Source organism: Kryptolebias marmoratus, linkage group LG7, assembly GCF_001649575.2.
Source record: "Kryptolebias marmoratus isolate JLee-2015 linkage group LG7, ASM164957v2, whole genome shotgun sequence".
Taxonomy (NCBI): Eukaryota; Metazoa; Chordata; class Actinopteri; order Cyprinodontiformes; family Rivulidae; genus Kryptolebias; species Kryptolebias marmoratus.
In genome coordinates this window covers 6,069,148-6,085,253 of record NC_051436.1, presented here as the reverse complement: position 1 = coordinate 6,085,253, position 16,106 = coordinate 6,069,148, and the positions used below count along the sequence as shown (strand labels likewise).

The 16,106-nt window shown below is 42.3% G+C and overlaps 2 protein-coding genes across 5 annotated transcripts in view; one reads left to right on the top strand and one right to left on the bottom strand.

Annotated features, from left to right (window-relative positions):
* The window catches only part of pcxb (pyruvate carboxylase b), a 393,092-nt gene that overhangs the window by 143,072 nt on the left and 233,914 nt on the right, over nt 1-16,106 (bottom strand). The gene's annotated exons all lie outside the window — the stretch shown is intronic.
* Nucleotides 1-16,106, top strand: part of LOC108234853 (leucine-rich repeat and fibronectin type-III domain-containing protein 4) — a 48,570-nt gene that overhangs the window by 20,945 nt on the left and 11,519 nt on the right. For all 3 annotated transcript variants that reach the window (XM_017414399.3, XM_017414396.3, XM_017414398.2), the window contains 5 exons: nt 8,579-9,190; nt 9,312-9,474; nt 11,063-11,233; nt 12,547-12,708; nt 13,113-13,847. In XM_017414399.3, the coding sequence (XP_017269888.1) occupies nt 8,605-9,190; nt 9,312-9,474; nt 11,063-11,233; nt 12,547-12,708; nt 13,113-13,847 (1,817 nt within the window). In that variant the 5' untranslated portion in view covers nt 8,579-8,604. The remainder of the gene's footprint in view (nt 1-8,578; nt 9,191-9,311; nt 9,475-11,062; nt 11,234-12,546; nt 12,709-13,112; nt 13,848-16,106) is intronic.

Here is a 16,106-nt window from a genome sequence, read left to right as displayed (position 1 = left end):
GCGCGTTCAAACTGCTGCATTGATTCTTTTTTTTTTTTTACCCCCTCTTTTTGGCGTTTGCAGTCATTCTGGTTGACTAAAGAGGACAATACGGCAGAAGAGCAATAGTATCAAAAGGATGAGTGGGCTTACAGTACGCACGGCAGCTGCAAGAAGAGGCAATGTGGGCGTTCTTTTGTTTCTTGCCTGGAGAGAAAAGTGTGTGTGTGTGTGTGTGTGTGTGTGTGTGTCTATGTGTCGGCCTCTCTATAATTATGAGTGTGTGGGAAGACTGTTTTGGTATGCTCGTGGTCGTTTCAGTATGCTCACCTTATATCGAGGGCCTGGAATTATGAGTGAGAGCACTTTCTGGAAAGACTTGGCGTGATTGAAAGGAACCGTGTGAGTGTGTGTGTGTGTGTGTCTGAGAGAGAGAGAGAGGCGGCCTCGATATTTGATTTAACAATGCAGCAGAGCTTGAGTGCTTTTTTTTAACTTTAGTTTTCTACAACCTTGCAGCCCAACAATAACATTCAGGACGTTGGGATATTTGGGTGTCAGCAGTTAATCTTTTTTTTTTTTGGGGGGGACCGAAGTCTCACTGCGCACCAACTCGTAACCCAATCAGATCCGTGGATTACCGCGCTTGTGATAAGTGGCTTCCGAGAGCTAATACAAATCCCCTTGTTTATAAACACCGCAACATTCCTTTAAGTCTATTTAAGTCGATTACGAGCTAATGGCATTTGCGGGCGCCCGGGTGGATGCGCGAACACACGAGGCGGCACGCAGATCTGTATATTTATATGCAGATTTACACACGTGCGGTCTATTAATGGTAATTATTGCGCCTGGCATTTTTGAGGGCCTGACATTTATAATGATCCACAGAGGAGTGGAAAAAAAACAGACCAACAAGCAAATGAAACCTTTGAGTTCATTAGGTCTTCAGTGTGAAATATAATGAAACTTGCAGACACATTAGGGCTTTTAAGTCAAGCGTGAAGCTCCTCTTAATTACTTCAGTTTTGAATGTGCTTAAAAGTATCACGGAAAAAAACACTTAAATGGATATTCATCAGACTATTAGCAGCTTCACTTTCGGCTGGGCCTCGCGAAACGCTGCTGCGCCCCGACAAGGGTCTGTTTGGCGTTTAAAAACTTTCCGAAAACGAGGAAGCGTTAAGTCCAAAAAAAGGTTAAAAAACAAAAACAACTGGACTTTATTCTGTAGTTGAAGACATTTCGCTTCTCATCCGAGGAGCTTTCTCAGTTCAGAAACAGAGAGTGTGGAGTTGAGCTTTTAAAGCTGAGATGTGATGTAAGATGGATTCACATGCAGATGGATCTCACTCTCCTAACAATAGAGGCTCATTAGGGTCCTTGTTTGTCTGACTCACTGATGGGCTGCTCTTGTCACATGAGTGCAGGTGTGGATTGGAGTGAAACTGACTGGGGATCAGGCCTAAAGCTCCATTATAGGTTTTTGAAAGCTGAAATCTGAGACCTCCTCTGTTCAATGTTGGTTTCTCTCTTCTTATATCAACACCTTCAAGAACCCTAATGAGCCTCTGTTGTTAGGAGAACGAGAACAATCTGCAAGCAATCCAGCTTACATCACATCTCAGCTTTAAAAAGCTCAAACTCCACACTCTCTGTTTCTGAATTGAGAAAACTCCTCAGATGAGAAGCGAAACGTCTTCAACTACAGAATAGAAGTCCAGCTGTTTTTGTTTTTTAATCTTTTTTGGATTTACCACGGCCTGGATGACTGAGAATCTACACTAGCTTATTGTCACGAGGAAGTGTAAGGTGCAGCCTCGCAGCACAGTTTTTGCTCGAACATTAGGAGGGTGCAGAGTAGTTTCTTAACTCACCCCCCCCCCTTCTCAACGCTTTTAGCTCATGTTCTCGCTTCATGCAGCCTCTCTGCTCTCTGGAGGGTAAAAAAGGTTCATGCAGGGTAGGGGGAGCAAGAGGTTTCTCAAAATAGAAGAAAGCAGGAGCTCCAGATACAGTCAACATGCCAAGAAGCTCAAACCACCAACACAGAGCACAGGTGCTGTCAAAAAACATTTCTATTTACAGTCTGCTAGCTTTTTTATTGTTCACTACATCCCTCATTATTTGTAATTTGACACAAAATCCTCATTCCATTTCTATTTACTCTCGTCACACGTCTGAAGGCTTATTTATTGCGTGTCGTGAGATCAAAACAAGAAATGGCCTTTCTGCGGGCTAAAGGCTCCGAGCTTGTTGCAAATACAGCAGCTAACTCTGGAATAGATGCTGCTTAAGTGCAGAGAGGGGGAAAAAAAAAAAAACATAACATTGCATTAATCCTCCAGAAAGGTTCACACAAATGCACATTAGACGAGCGGTGCGGTTAGTTGATACGTCCAAATTAAACGCAGACGCTGTAGCAGCCGGCCTTAATGACGGTGCACACATGTAGATGCGTGCGCAGCCCCTGCTGCACCAGTACAGTGTGTAAGATGAGATTTTATTGATTTTAAAAGAGGGGAAGTTCGAGCACTGCAGCAGAGGAAAGAGGCAGGGAGAGATAAGGAGGGGGGGGAGATAAAAATCGGAATTAAAAAGTTTTACAGAACAACCGAGAGCAATGTAGATAAAAAAAAAAAAAAAAAAAAAAAAGCCCAAACAGTTGGAATAAGCATTTTTTAACTAGCGATGCTGTTTCAAACTTAAATAGATAATGTGAGATTTGCGTTTGAATTGAAGCAGTGATATGTTGGAGGTAGTTTTTATGTAATCTTGATGGCGGTGGTGGAAACTGGTGAGCATACAGACAGACTGGCTCTAAAAAGGACTTTTTAAAATCAACCAAGTGACTGAATGACAACCAAAAGCAGGATGTTTTCAAGCCAGTTTTCAGAATGTGAAGAGACTTTCTGAAAATTTAAACAAACTTTCCCTTTAAAGACTTCGTACCAACTTCCCTCTTGAATGCCAAAGTTTTAAACAAAGGTTCGCTGCCGTCTGTGAGCGCTCAGAATAAATGCCGGGGACGACTATCAGCTCGTGCCACACCAGATTTTAGCTCAATATCTGCCAAGTTGATCGAGTTGTAGCCATTGTGGTTTTCTAAGGTTGATTAGCTGTTGCAGCCATCTTGAATCGGGCTGACGCCAAAGACAGAAAACCTCCCCGTGTGGAGAAACGTTAAATATTTCACCTGACGAAATGACAATCCCTGTAGCAATCCATTAGCTTCTTTGTTCAAAAGAAGATTTAGAGACACGGTGTGGAAGGAGAACGGGGAAGGAGGAGAAACAAAGATCAAGAGGGTGAGTGGAAATGAATTGGACAGGTTGCTATCCATCTTTCTGGGTCAGATCGATGAGTGAGTGAAGGGATCCGTTACATCCAACTTTGTGTGCACGAGCATCAGGAAGCTTCGATGCTGCACTCCACGGCTGCAAAATGAGATCTTAGAGCAATATGTGAAGGAGAAGAGTCTGATGAAAAGGAGGGGGGGAAGTCTGCAGGAGGGAGGAAGAGGTAAGGGAGGAAAATGACTACGGGATAATCAAGTGATGAAGCAGATGGGGAGGAGAGATGGGGCGAGGAAGTAGATAAATGAAGGGGAAAGTGAGGAAGGATTGTGTCTCAGATGGTCAGGGCACAGAAGGGAATACAACACAATCATGTGTGGCGCATCCGATCTGAGGGGGAGGAGAGTGCGTGAGGAGAGCGAGGGACAAAAAGTGCAAGCAGAAGAGGGAAGGAGATGTGGAGGTCAGCGGCGGAGTGAGCGGGCGACAGAAAGACAAAAAGACGAGGAGTGAAAAGATGGCGAGGAGGAGCTGTGACTGATAACATTGTCGTACTCAGGTTGCCTCAAGGGCAGACAAGGCTGAGAGAAAAAGAAAAGGTGGAATGAGACAAAGGGAAAAGGGGAAATTTACAGAGGAGCCAGGGGCACGGATGGCTAGAAGATGGAAGGTGAGCAAGGATGAAGAGCGCAGGTAGATGGAGGGGAAGGCGAGGAAACAATGCACTGCATGACTAATAAAGTCAGAGAGACATTGGGGGGGGGGGTTCGAATGGAGCAGGCATGCCTGGAGGAGAACGATGTGAGGGGCTTTCACAAGGAGGAAGAGGAGAGACAAAGTACAAATTAAAGACGGGAAAGAAAGATGAAGCAGGAGGGTTTTAAAATGAGCGTTGGAGCGGGGAAAACGAGGCAGGGACAGAGTTCAAAGCCCTGTCCACACTAAAATGGACATTGAGTTCGCACTTCTCATTCACGTTAAAACACGTTTTGATATTTTAAAAAAAACAACATTTAATAAAGGAAAACTTAGTTTCAGCGCATCTGGGTTAATTGGACGAACAGATTTAGAAAAATGACAAAGTAGCAGCCAAATCTGGACACGCTTCGCTGTAGGGGGACCGAGTCTGACGTCAGAGCATTGCATTCTGGGAAGTGGCACCAAGCGTGTAAATATAGAAATTTAATGAGCAATAAGTTGGAGGAGGAGGAAACTAGCTAGTTAAGTTTTGAAAACAAAACAAGTTGATGAATGGTTTAGATCAGGGGTGGGCAATCCTGGTCCTCGAGGGCCACCATCCTGCAGGTTTTCCTTGTTCCTCTGCTCCAACACACCTGATTCAGAGGTTAAATCACCTCTTCATGTTCTGCAGAAGCCTGTTAGTCACCCATTGATTCAAATCAGGTGTGTTGGAGCTGAGAAACAAGTAAAACATGCAGGATGGTGGCCCTCGAGGACCAGGGTTTAGATCCATATGGGTTATCACACAAAGTGTTCCTATGATCTTGACACAAGTTTTCATGCTTCGTGTTTGACGTTCTTTTTTCTCTTGGTCCCAATTACACAAATGTGATCCAAAAAACTAAAATTAAAAATGGAGAACAACAATACAGAGCTTCATGCACCTCAACCAGCAAACGTTTGTAGCTACCAGCAGGTTTTTTTGTTGTTGTTTTCATACCTTATTCACAAAAGTAAAACAGAATAAAGTCTGCAGCTTATTACAAACAACCTTGTTACCCTAACGTTACATATTACTAACGTGAACAAAGACAAAAAAACCCCCGTTTGCTGCCTCCGGGTAGCCAAGCTGCAATGAGACACTGCAGGCAGATTTCTGCGCTAGAAATCCCAACAACAATTAAACTGTTTTTACCCGTTTCTCTACGCCTGGCTTTCCATGTCTGGCCGTGGGAAGCAGGGTCAAGAGGGTGCTGTAACACCCCTGATGGATCACAGGGCACATGCATGTCCAAATATATAGCTAAAGAATTATATCAATTAAATAAATTCAAATCTTAGTGCAGTCTTAACAGTTCTTCAGTGTATATTTATACATTTTGTATCCGCTTCCTGTTTTCTACAAACTGATGACACTGCACATGAGAAAATAACTATATGTGCTAAGATGGAGCACGTGTTTTTCTTTAAACACTACCAAGTTCTTGCTATTTGAAGGCCTCTTTATGTTCAAGGAAACTGTCAGGACTAAGCAGCATAAACTAAAAAGCAAAGCTGCATTTGTTGCCCCACACTTGAGTCCCTATATCGGGCTGAAATTCTGCTAATATTGAATTTTGTGAATCTGATACACAAACCAACACTGTTGTTGTTTATCTGTGTGCAAAATTTAGATATTATAATGTACGTAGCAGGCACTGCAAGTGTCCATTTTGTTGCCCATATGTTGCATTTAGAAATGCTTCATCTGGGTTTAGGGTCATAAATTCCCAGATGCTCACAGAATCTACCAACTAAAACACGTTCCGACGGCGATATCTGGATCGCTTTGTCCGACCGTCACCAGTTAATGGTTAACGGTTTAAAATAAACCAAACTGTATGAGAGATAAAACGAGCTGTAATTGTTTTGGGACTCTTTAGCCGTGCTCAGAAAGTTCTTCCATTGTGTTTTGTGTTTTCGCCACCCAGCGATGCGGCGTGATTATTTGGGCTCTTTTGTTACAAAATGAAGGATAAGATATTGGGTTTAACAAACATCTGAAGTACTGTAGTCTTGACATTTTAAAAAAAGGACAAATGTGGGATTGAAGACAAACAGGAGGGAGCGTATAGTTCCCTGTCTGAACTGTAACACCACCTGATGTTTAGGTTTTCAGGGAACGCTGCCAAGCAATATTTTCCTGTCATTTTACTTCACAGACCTATATATGGTTTTTTTTTTTGGTTGTTTTTTTTACATTTTAATATTCATGCCTCTGCAGGGGCTCAGGAGGCCTCCAACATCGACTGCCCCGAGGATGAGCTGTCACTGCAGGCATTCATAACTTTGTCCCACGCACAAACACCCACCCTCTCCTGCTGCAGGCACTTTCCCCTCCGTTTTTTTACCCAAACTGATGACTCTACACACATAAGGAAATAACTATGTGGCACAAGCGCTAAGATGACTTTCTTTAAGAGTTACCAAGTTGTCACTAGCTCTGTTCAGGGAAAAAGTAATGACCAAGCAACAAAAAGCAAACTTGCATCTGTTGTTGCTCACTCGAGTCGCCAGATTTAGCTAATTTCCTATTAAATGCGCATAAACAAGACTGTTTCTGCTTTATTTCTTCCCTTTAAATAACTGATGTAGTTTAAAGTTCTGCCTGAAAGTCCAGTTTCAAAGGAAAATGCATCAAATTAAAAAGGAATTTCATGCATTTTCATCAGGATATGAAGTCTACTCCCATCTAACTGCAATACTGCCCATTTTGTCCCTTTTCTTTGATTTTAAGTATGAATATTTAGGAGCCGGAGATAAAATGTATAATCATTTCAGCCACTTGGTTTCTTATCTCTCAAAGAGAAGGGTTCAAAAACTTGGGACAGTGTAGCCTGGTCTATTACAGTGCTGAGAACAGGGGAAAAAAAAAAAAAAATCAAAACCTCACATTTCACATCATCGCCGCCTCAATATCAGAGATGGATGGCGAGCGCTCTTCTAGTTTCACACGGAAAGCAAAGCTAGAATCAAATGGAAACTATTAGGCAGCAATTTGTGTCAGGGTGTAACAGTCGGGATGATGTATGGTTATGCCTCAGTTGTTGCTCAAAGTATCAGGCTGCGTGCGTTACGCCGCGCATCGATTTATAATCCCGCGTTTCTATACGGCGCCGCACAGGAACACGCCGTCTTTTCTGCGGAGAGGCCCGTTCGTCTTCCTGACTCGCCGTGTCATCCCCACTTTCACGGCAAGCGCGACCGTTCGCAACAAACCCCCTGTCACACTCTCCGTATCCAGGTTACCGTTGCCACGACAACCGGCGATGAGTGGCAGTGACTCATTTTTTATTTTTTTTAATTTTTTTATGCCTAATCACCAAGTCACACGTGTGTTTACAGGCAGATTTTAATGCATGGCTTGGATTTACAGGTTGTACGTGTTTGACTGCTGTCAGGCTGCTTTACTTTAGCTCTGCTGGAGAATCAAGGATGACAGACCTGTGACCCAATTCACTTCTTGGGCCCAGAGTCTTAAGGAAAGGGTCCGATGATGTAACGCCGCTCTAATCCCCTCTTACAAGTTTCTAGGTAACTGTTACTATGGGGACTGACTGTGTTCAGTCGTCTGGGATGCTGCTAGGCAATGACCTAGTGTAGAAGAAAGTGTGTGGCATTTCCAAGAGCTTCTGTGCACTGCAAAAGTTTAAAACCATCCCTAATATATTTTTATTTCGATTCCAAGGAGCCAGACCGTCATGCAATCCTTTAAAGTGGCCTTAATCAGAAGCCTGACAGACTTTTTGAAACTCTTTCAAAGGCTTTCTTTGGACTTTGACTGCTTTTATACAAATTACCCATCCAGTGGACAAAAGAAATCCAGGCCAAAATAAAATATCTCCAACCAATGAGCAGTATCTGAAAGCCATATCTTTGAAAAATAACAACAAAAACAAACAAAATCAAAAAAACCCGGACAAGGGACCTAAGAAAGGCATCATCCTTCAGTTGATCAGACTTTATCTCAATAACTCTCTGGGAATCACCTTGCCATGGCTAAAATACTATTTTCTTTTTTTAAAATGTAAATTCAACAAAGGACATGAGAATAATATGTGCGACAGGTGCTCGTAACAAAATACCGAAGATCTTTTTTTTTTTGTTTTATTTTACTTTGTATTTCTATTATGTTGATAACCCTGGTGCCATCCTTGAGTTAAGGAGCCTTTTTATCATGGGTTACAGCTAAAGAATTCAGTAAACTGAAAAGATTTCCTTGATAATGTTTACATATTGGTCTTAAAATGAGTCAAAAGCAGCTGAAATTTAAAAAAAAAAAACTTTTGAAGAACCTTAAAAACAGACGCTTGTAAAATATAAAGAAATGAGGGACCACTCAAGACTTTTGCACACTAATGTACATCGGCTACATTGCAGTACCATTTCAAATATGGATTTCGGATGCAACTTTATGAGGAAGCAAGTAGGGATTAGTGCAGAGTGGTACTCACAGAGACACTGATTTGTTCCAGCTCTGATAGGCGGAAGACAAGAAACCAGACATCTTCTAACTTAATTCAGACGTCTCATTTTATCAAACAATAACCATTGTTTTATTTTTACTCTCTCTCTCTCTCCAGGTCTGTGGATAGCCAGGCGATCTACCATGCTCGTCCCCCCACCCCTCCATCCCCGCAGACAAACACACCTGCCCCGCACACACCTCCACCCTCCACAGGGAGCAGAGGGATTCACCTTCTCGTCACTCTTTCCTTCATCCATCCACTCGTTTTCTCTTCTTCCCCCTTTGCTCGTCCCATCTCTACCCTCCTCATCCCATCTCTTCCACTGTGCCTGCCCGAGGACGACCAGGAGGACCCTTCCCGACCCCGTCACTTTCCCGGCGTTCCACTGGCTGACGCTGGTCACATGCTGCCTGCTGCCCTCTCTGATCGGAGCAGGGGAGACGTGGGGCGTCGTTTCGGCCTGTCCTTTCCACTGTGTGTGCCGAAACCTTTCCGAGTCACTCAGCACGCTGTGCGCCGATAAGGGCCTCCTGTTTGTCCCGCCACACGTTGACCGGCGCACGGTTGAGCTGCGACTGGCTGACAACTTTATAACAGAAGTGGGCGGGAATGACTTCGTCAACATGACTGGACTGGTTGATTTGACTCTGTCGAGAAACACAATCCACCTCATTCGACCCATGGCCTTCTCTGACTTGGAGAGCTTACGCTCTTTGCATCTGGACGGTGAGCTCCAACAACCTTTTTATCAAGAAGTGCTTGCTAAAATACTTCATATTACACCAGCTTAACTGGGAAATTATTAAATAAATGGAAAAGAGTTGGTAATATCCTATTTTCTCCTTAGGTAACCGCCTGACAATACTTGGGCCAAAGGACCTTTCAGGCTTGATCAACCTGCAACATCTGATTGTCAACAACAACCAGCTGATTAAAGTCTCTATTGAAGCTTTTGATGACTTCCTGCTCACTTTAGAAGACCTTGACCTGTCCTACAATAACCTCAGGAGGTAAGGACTCCGGTCTCGGTAACATGTTGGGTCCCAAAACCTCAAGGCACAACGACAACATCCTGCAGAGACGCCTAAGTTATGAAAGACAAAGAGGAAACGGTGGTTAAAAGTGCTGATGCTAGAACTGAAGGCTCAGAAAACTGAATCAATTCTGATGATGTTATAATTTTCTTTCACTTCAATTTAGTTAAGACCCGATGAGGCCATTCTCCAGCTCACTCCTCTGTGAATGAGTGTTATTGCAGACGGTATACTGCTGAAGATATTGTATATGGTTCATTTCGCTCATCTTGTTATATGACAATGGAGACTCTTACAGCAAGGCTATTATTATGGCCTAAATAGGAAGACTGAAGAATAATTATAGTCTCTTCCCTTTTCATATGGGCACACAATGTAGATGAATTCAACAGCATTTGGCTGTCAATTCTGATTAAGACATTTCAATTGTTTCCCGAACTGAAACACTTTGGCTTCTCTCCAACCTCCATCGCGTCTCGAGAAAAGTGCGGAGTTTCAGTGATGCACAGAAGAGCAGCGTCTGTCTCTAATGGTTATTGAGGAGTCTATTCTGAGCGTCAAAGAGTTGGTGTCAAATCTTGTAAAAAAAAAAAACGCCCTGGAAACGAGCCACATCATGCAAAAGAAACTTAGGGAGGACTTATTGGGGTTAGAGGTGAACCTCCTAAAAATTTGTTCATTAGGTTTTGTTTTTTCCGTTTTTTTTACTTTCAGGTAAATTGACGGCGAACTGCTAAATGCAGCTTTATTGCAGAATAAATCAATCGAATTATTTCCGGCAAATATTTTCCCCAGAGCAATGGCTGTTAAAGACTTCTGCTTAGCATATATATCTTACAATAAAATAACTAAAACCAACAAAACAATGAGTTGTGGGAGCAACAATTTAGACAATATGATAAAGGCCACAACATCTCACTTATTGATTTTCCTCCTTCCACGATACAAGCCACAAGCGTAATGTTCATAATTATTTCTTTCCCACAACTTATCCCCAGAGACACTCGCTGTACAGAAAGATGGTAATCACGTTAAAGCAATCAGTCTAGAGAGGAACTAAAACTGGCTTTGTTCTTAAGAGCAACACATTTTCCCCCTCCAAATTAAGATGGCTGTTGCTTGAAAGGATTGTTAGTTTTATGTGTGTTCAGTACAGTTTTCAACAGCATTTTCCAATGATCCAAACCAAACATAAACTTTATATTTACCAGTTTGCGATCTCTAACCTTTTTGATTTTTGGGCAGCAAACACTAACAAACTGAAATGAATCTCTGCTGTGAAAGCCAGAAGAAGAAAAAGAATTGAAAGGCAAACACGATGCCATCTTTCACCAAAAAAATAAACGTTTCTTCCTAGAATAAAACGGCTGCTTTAATCAGGTTTAGGTCTTACACTGTGTCAAAGAATTCACAAGGAACAGTAACCATCACAGGTCAATTCGTCTCCCTGGATTAACAGACCTTTTTTTTCCTCCTCCAAAGTAAGAATATGACCTGACAGAGTTGACTAATAAAAAGAATCTCTTGTGAATCATTCTAAACATAAATAATTTTCATCCTACAGGGTACCATGGGAGTCCATTCAGAACATGGCCAGTCTCCACACTCTGAACCTGGACCATAATTTAATAGACCACATAGCAGAAGGAGTGTTCGGGGAGCTGTATAAGCTGGCACGGCTGGATATGACCTCCAACAGGCTTCGAACTCTGCCTCCTGATCCGCTCTTTGCAAGGTAGCTCTTAAGGCTTGCAGGTTCTTTAAGAAAGTAGCTTAGGGGAAACATTACAGGTGGGAGGAAATACTGAGCCAAAAATGTGGTTTTAAATCAGTGATCTGGTACAAAAAACACACACAAGGAGATAATGTTTCTGAAGACTTTTCTGTTCAGTTTGTCACTTTGTTTAAATTACTTAACCTGGTCTTTTACAAACTAAACTTGCTTATTTATTGAGGTAAAGAAAACATTCATTGGAGAAATGCAACCTATCTTCAGAGTAAAGGAGCACAATGGCAAAGAGCTGGTGAACTAGTTTGCAATGCTTCAGATATTTACAAGCCAACTCGTTAACCGTAGTATTTTTTCCTGATTTATGACTAATGAAACATAACCAAAACCAGTAATTTGAGATACAAGTACATTTTAAGATGAGCTCAGATGTCAAAACATCAAATTTCACATCAAAATGTTACCTTTAATTTTACGTTATACTTAGTTTTTCAACAACGTGGACATTCCTGTCTCTTGAAACCTTACAGCATTTATAAGTCAAGACTGCCGTACATTTCCTGTTGCATTTTCCTCCTCTTTGGTTTTACTCCTTTACCCAATTATAGTTGGCGTCGCTTATGCTGCAGAGGCCTTTACAACACACTGATTTAAATGTAGCCACTTGGGCTTTATCTCTGTATGCAGCCATGCTAAATAGCAGCCTCTTTCCTTTGTAGTGCGTTTTATCATCATGTTTATTCTGCAAAGTGCCAATTGCTCTCATGCTGCAACTATGATTCAATGACTCCTTTTGGAAATGTGCGAGTGGGTTTGCATTTTACTGCCTGCTACCATGAAAGGCAGGCGATCATGTAATTGCGTGTGTGCATTTTTTTTTTTGCAAAATACCTCATGAACCAGCAAATGGACGTCACTGAACCTTTCAGATCGTCATAACTGGATGGACACCTAAAACTGATCAACTTGAAGTCAACACAATTAATCAACCTTAGCAAACACATAAATTGGATGCAATTTGGCCAGTTTTACAGATATTAACCTGAATTTTGGTATAGCAGTAGTACCATATCACATGCTTTGAATGCCAATAAATTGAGAAAGATTTTTTATTTAAAAATCTGGCAACCAAGCTGGTGGGCGATATGCATTCCTTCAAGGAACGCAAGTTTAAGTCAGTTATTCTAGTCTGGTGCCGTCTTTGTCCCAGTATATATATATAAGTTTATTTTGCACTAAATGTACATGGATAAGCCAACTATAAGTGGTGAACAGATATAGGTGAGCTGATTCCTTATTTTTTCTTATTTTTCTGTCAGGTCACAGACAGGAGCGATAAGTCCTACACCCTACAACGCTGTCATAAGCCTAAACTTTGGGGGAAACCCACTCCACTGCAACTGTGAGCTGCTTTGGTTAAGACGGCTTATCCGAGGTGACGATATGGAGACGTGCGCCACTCCTGCACACCTGGCTGGAAGGTAAGAATCTTCCATTTTTGTGCTACCGGTGTCCAAGTTGAATTGTGCTTAGCCTAATATACCAATTTTCGGTTTATTCTGCAAGTTCTTACATCAAAAAACCTACATCATCATGTTGTTTTTGACAAATAAATGAAAGCATGTACAGGTTTATCAGCGCAGTAAAACTATTCAAAGATTGGAGAGGAAAAGGAACATCTGGCGCTGTCATCTGCCAATAATTACCCTTTGCTTAGATCCGTTTTCATCAGTGTAGAATTAAAACTGCACAGACTGTTGTCTGATCTTTACCCCTAATTAGTAAAACTGCTTTCATCTTCAGCGTGAAACAATATTATCGTTTTCCTGAATCTAACCCTGAGGCAGAAAACATTCTTCCGCTCACTGACTTCTCTGTTGTTCAGGTATTTCTGGTCAATTCCCGAGGAGGAGTTCACTTGCGAACCACCTCTCATCACCCGACACACACACAAGCTGTGGGTGCTGGAGGGTCAGCGCGCCACACTAAAATGCCGTGCCATCGGAGACCCTGAGCCCGTGGTCCACTGGGTCTCACCGGATGATCGCATCGTTGCAAACTCATCTAGGACCAGCTCCTTCAGCAACGGGACCTTGGATATCTTGGTGACGGTCGCCCGGGACGACGGGGCGTACACATGTATCGCGATCAATGCAGCAGGTGAAGCCACTGCCACTGTGGACTTGAAAATAATCCCACTGCCTCACCGGGGCGGGGTCACCGGCAGCACTGGAGTTAACAGCGTTAACGCCAAGAACACCAGGAACGCGACCAATGGGATTTTACGGACCGACCCGGGTTCATCGGATATCAGCACAGGGAAAAACGGAGGGATTAACGGCGGCGCGGGACGAGGGGGAGAGACGGACGACGGAAGTAGGGGCGATGGGGAAGCTAATGAAGGCAACAGTGGAAAGCCCTCTGAAGGGGAGAGGGCTGATGGAGGGAGCATGGAGGATGACGAAGGGGGTGAGGAAGAGAGCCGGTTGGTTGGAGTACAAGGAGTAACATCCACTTCAGCTCAGGTCCGATGGGATTTGGGACGTTTGCCTGAAGCTTACGTTGTCTGGATGTATCAGATACAGTACAACTGCACCGCCGACGAGACGCTCATCTACAGGTCAGTCAAACTGCATCATTTGATTGTAACACAACTAGAAGTGACTTAAATACTTTAAGCAACCAACCGCAGGTCATTTCTCATTATCGCCATCTAAAAAGAGCTTTTAACCACTTAAATATTTATCAGTTACAACATGACACTTCAGTGAAACTGTTCACCCATCCCTTGAGCCATCATTTATCCATGTGAAGGATGAGCACAGGAAAAAAAAAAGGGACAGGCGTTAATAATTTATTCCCGCGTGACACCAAAATGCTACAGGTGAAAAGTCTGCAAATGTGAATGAGTGCAAAACGGATGAAGGTTAGTACAGAAGGATAATCGATTATTAAAAAAGAGAATTTTAATGAAGAGGAAACTTTTTAAAGAAATTGTCACAATGTTGCAACACAAAAGTCTCTAGAAACATTTAGACAGATTTTTTTTTAATAACTTGAATCCCATCATTTCAATTTTTAAGATTTTAAATGAGAAGTCACACATATTGGAGATGTCAACGGTTACATGCTGAACTCTGAAATAAGTGCACTTTGATGTGAGCAGTTGATTTTCAACTGTTTCCGTCAAGAGTTGTTGATTTATCCGGTGTTCAAGATCGACAAAGCATTTAACTGCATCTCAGCACAGACTTACAGGAACTCCAATCACATTCAGATCCATCCATAACTTGTCTGGCTGTAGGGTTTCCCCTGAATGGCTTCGGAGTGTCTGAGGGGTAGGGGCTTGGCAAAAATGGCAAGCAGTTCAAAAATCTTGGTAGGTAATCCCAGGGAGTAGAACTGAATAAGCACTCCAAACTAACATCATTACCTACAGCTCTCCATTCCTGATTAACTGCATGTTTTTTTTTGGCATATTATTCCTTCTCACTGGCTTTTACGCAGACTTGGTACATTTTAGAAAATTCAATTGGCTATTTCTTTGACAAAACCATTATAAAAGCACCATTGTATACTCAATAAGTAACCAGTCCCTCCAGGATTTCGCGGGCATTTTTTGTGATTGTTGTGGCTAAAATGCCTGATTTCATGGGGCATTTTCCTAAAAGTTGCTATTTTTTTTTACTAAAATCAATAAAAAAACATAACTTTCAATATATAAACCAAAAATCCTTCCTAGTTTTGTAAGATAATTACCAACAAACATTGACATCAAAAGGTGCTTTATTTGAGAACTTTGACAGCTTCTAAACTGACATTCATGACCATTTCTGGATTGTCCCTCGTCTGCAGCTCTCCTCACATGTTTTGGAGACACAAAGTGTTTGTCGATGCGTTTATGTTCCATGATTACACTGCAGGACGTGCAAAACAGCTGCAGCTGGGGAGGAAACTGGTTTGCTGAAATCTTTGTGGGCAAATGTGAAGCATTAGCGCACATTTTGGCTTCGGTCGCTGCTCCTGCATGCTCCCGGCATTCTGATGTTAACAGGAAGTGACGCCACGTGTCTTCTTTGTGAGTTATTTGGGGTTATTTTGTATTCCACACTACACAAACCCACAAAGAAGAGACTAGACCGCAGAAATGGTGGTGAATCACTTTAGAAACAATAAATATTGAGTTAAAGTTGCGGGAAAGTTGCGGTGTTTTGGGCAAAAAGTTGCGATTTCGCGGGGTTTGCTTGATTTTGCGTTAATAGTTGCGATCGCAACATCGCAAAATCCTGGAGGGTCTAAGTAACAGAACACTGCTCTGTTTATCATCGCAAGTATTTTCCTAACTGTGAAGCATCCCAGACTTTTTGAACTTTGAAGACATCAGTGAAAACACACTATGCTCTTAAACAATTCAAACCAAAGAAAAACCGGTACAAATGTCTGAATGAGGACTGAGGAAACGAGTTTAAAAGGCAGACAAAAAAGCCTTGTGTGGCTTTTAGCCATTTGCTGTAGTTACATCTAAAATGCCACTTTCCTTGTTCATGAATTATGCCTGTACACACTTGGAGTTTACTGCCTCTGAATTTACAATCTCAGCCTGATCAAACATTTATGTTTGGGGTCATTGCTACGGCACAACAGTGACTGAAACAGTGAGAGAGGATGACATGATCAGACCAGGCTTGGCTGGCTGAGCAGAGATTGCCATCCTTGGCATTTGTGTTTAGTTTTCTGTTTTTTTCCCCCCCTCCTCAATTTGGCACCAATTTGGACATTCTTTGTCGTTTCCCTTAGGTATCATAAAGAATGCATTAGGCGGTAAGTGGTATTGAGAAGGGTTGAGGGGGGAAGGGGAAGGCAGGGCGTTGACTGGGAA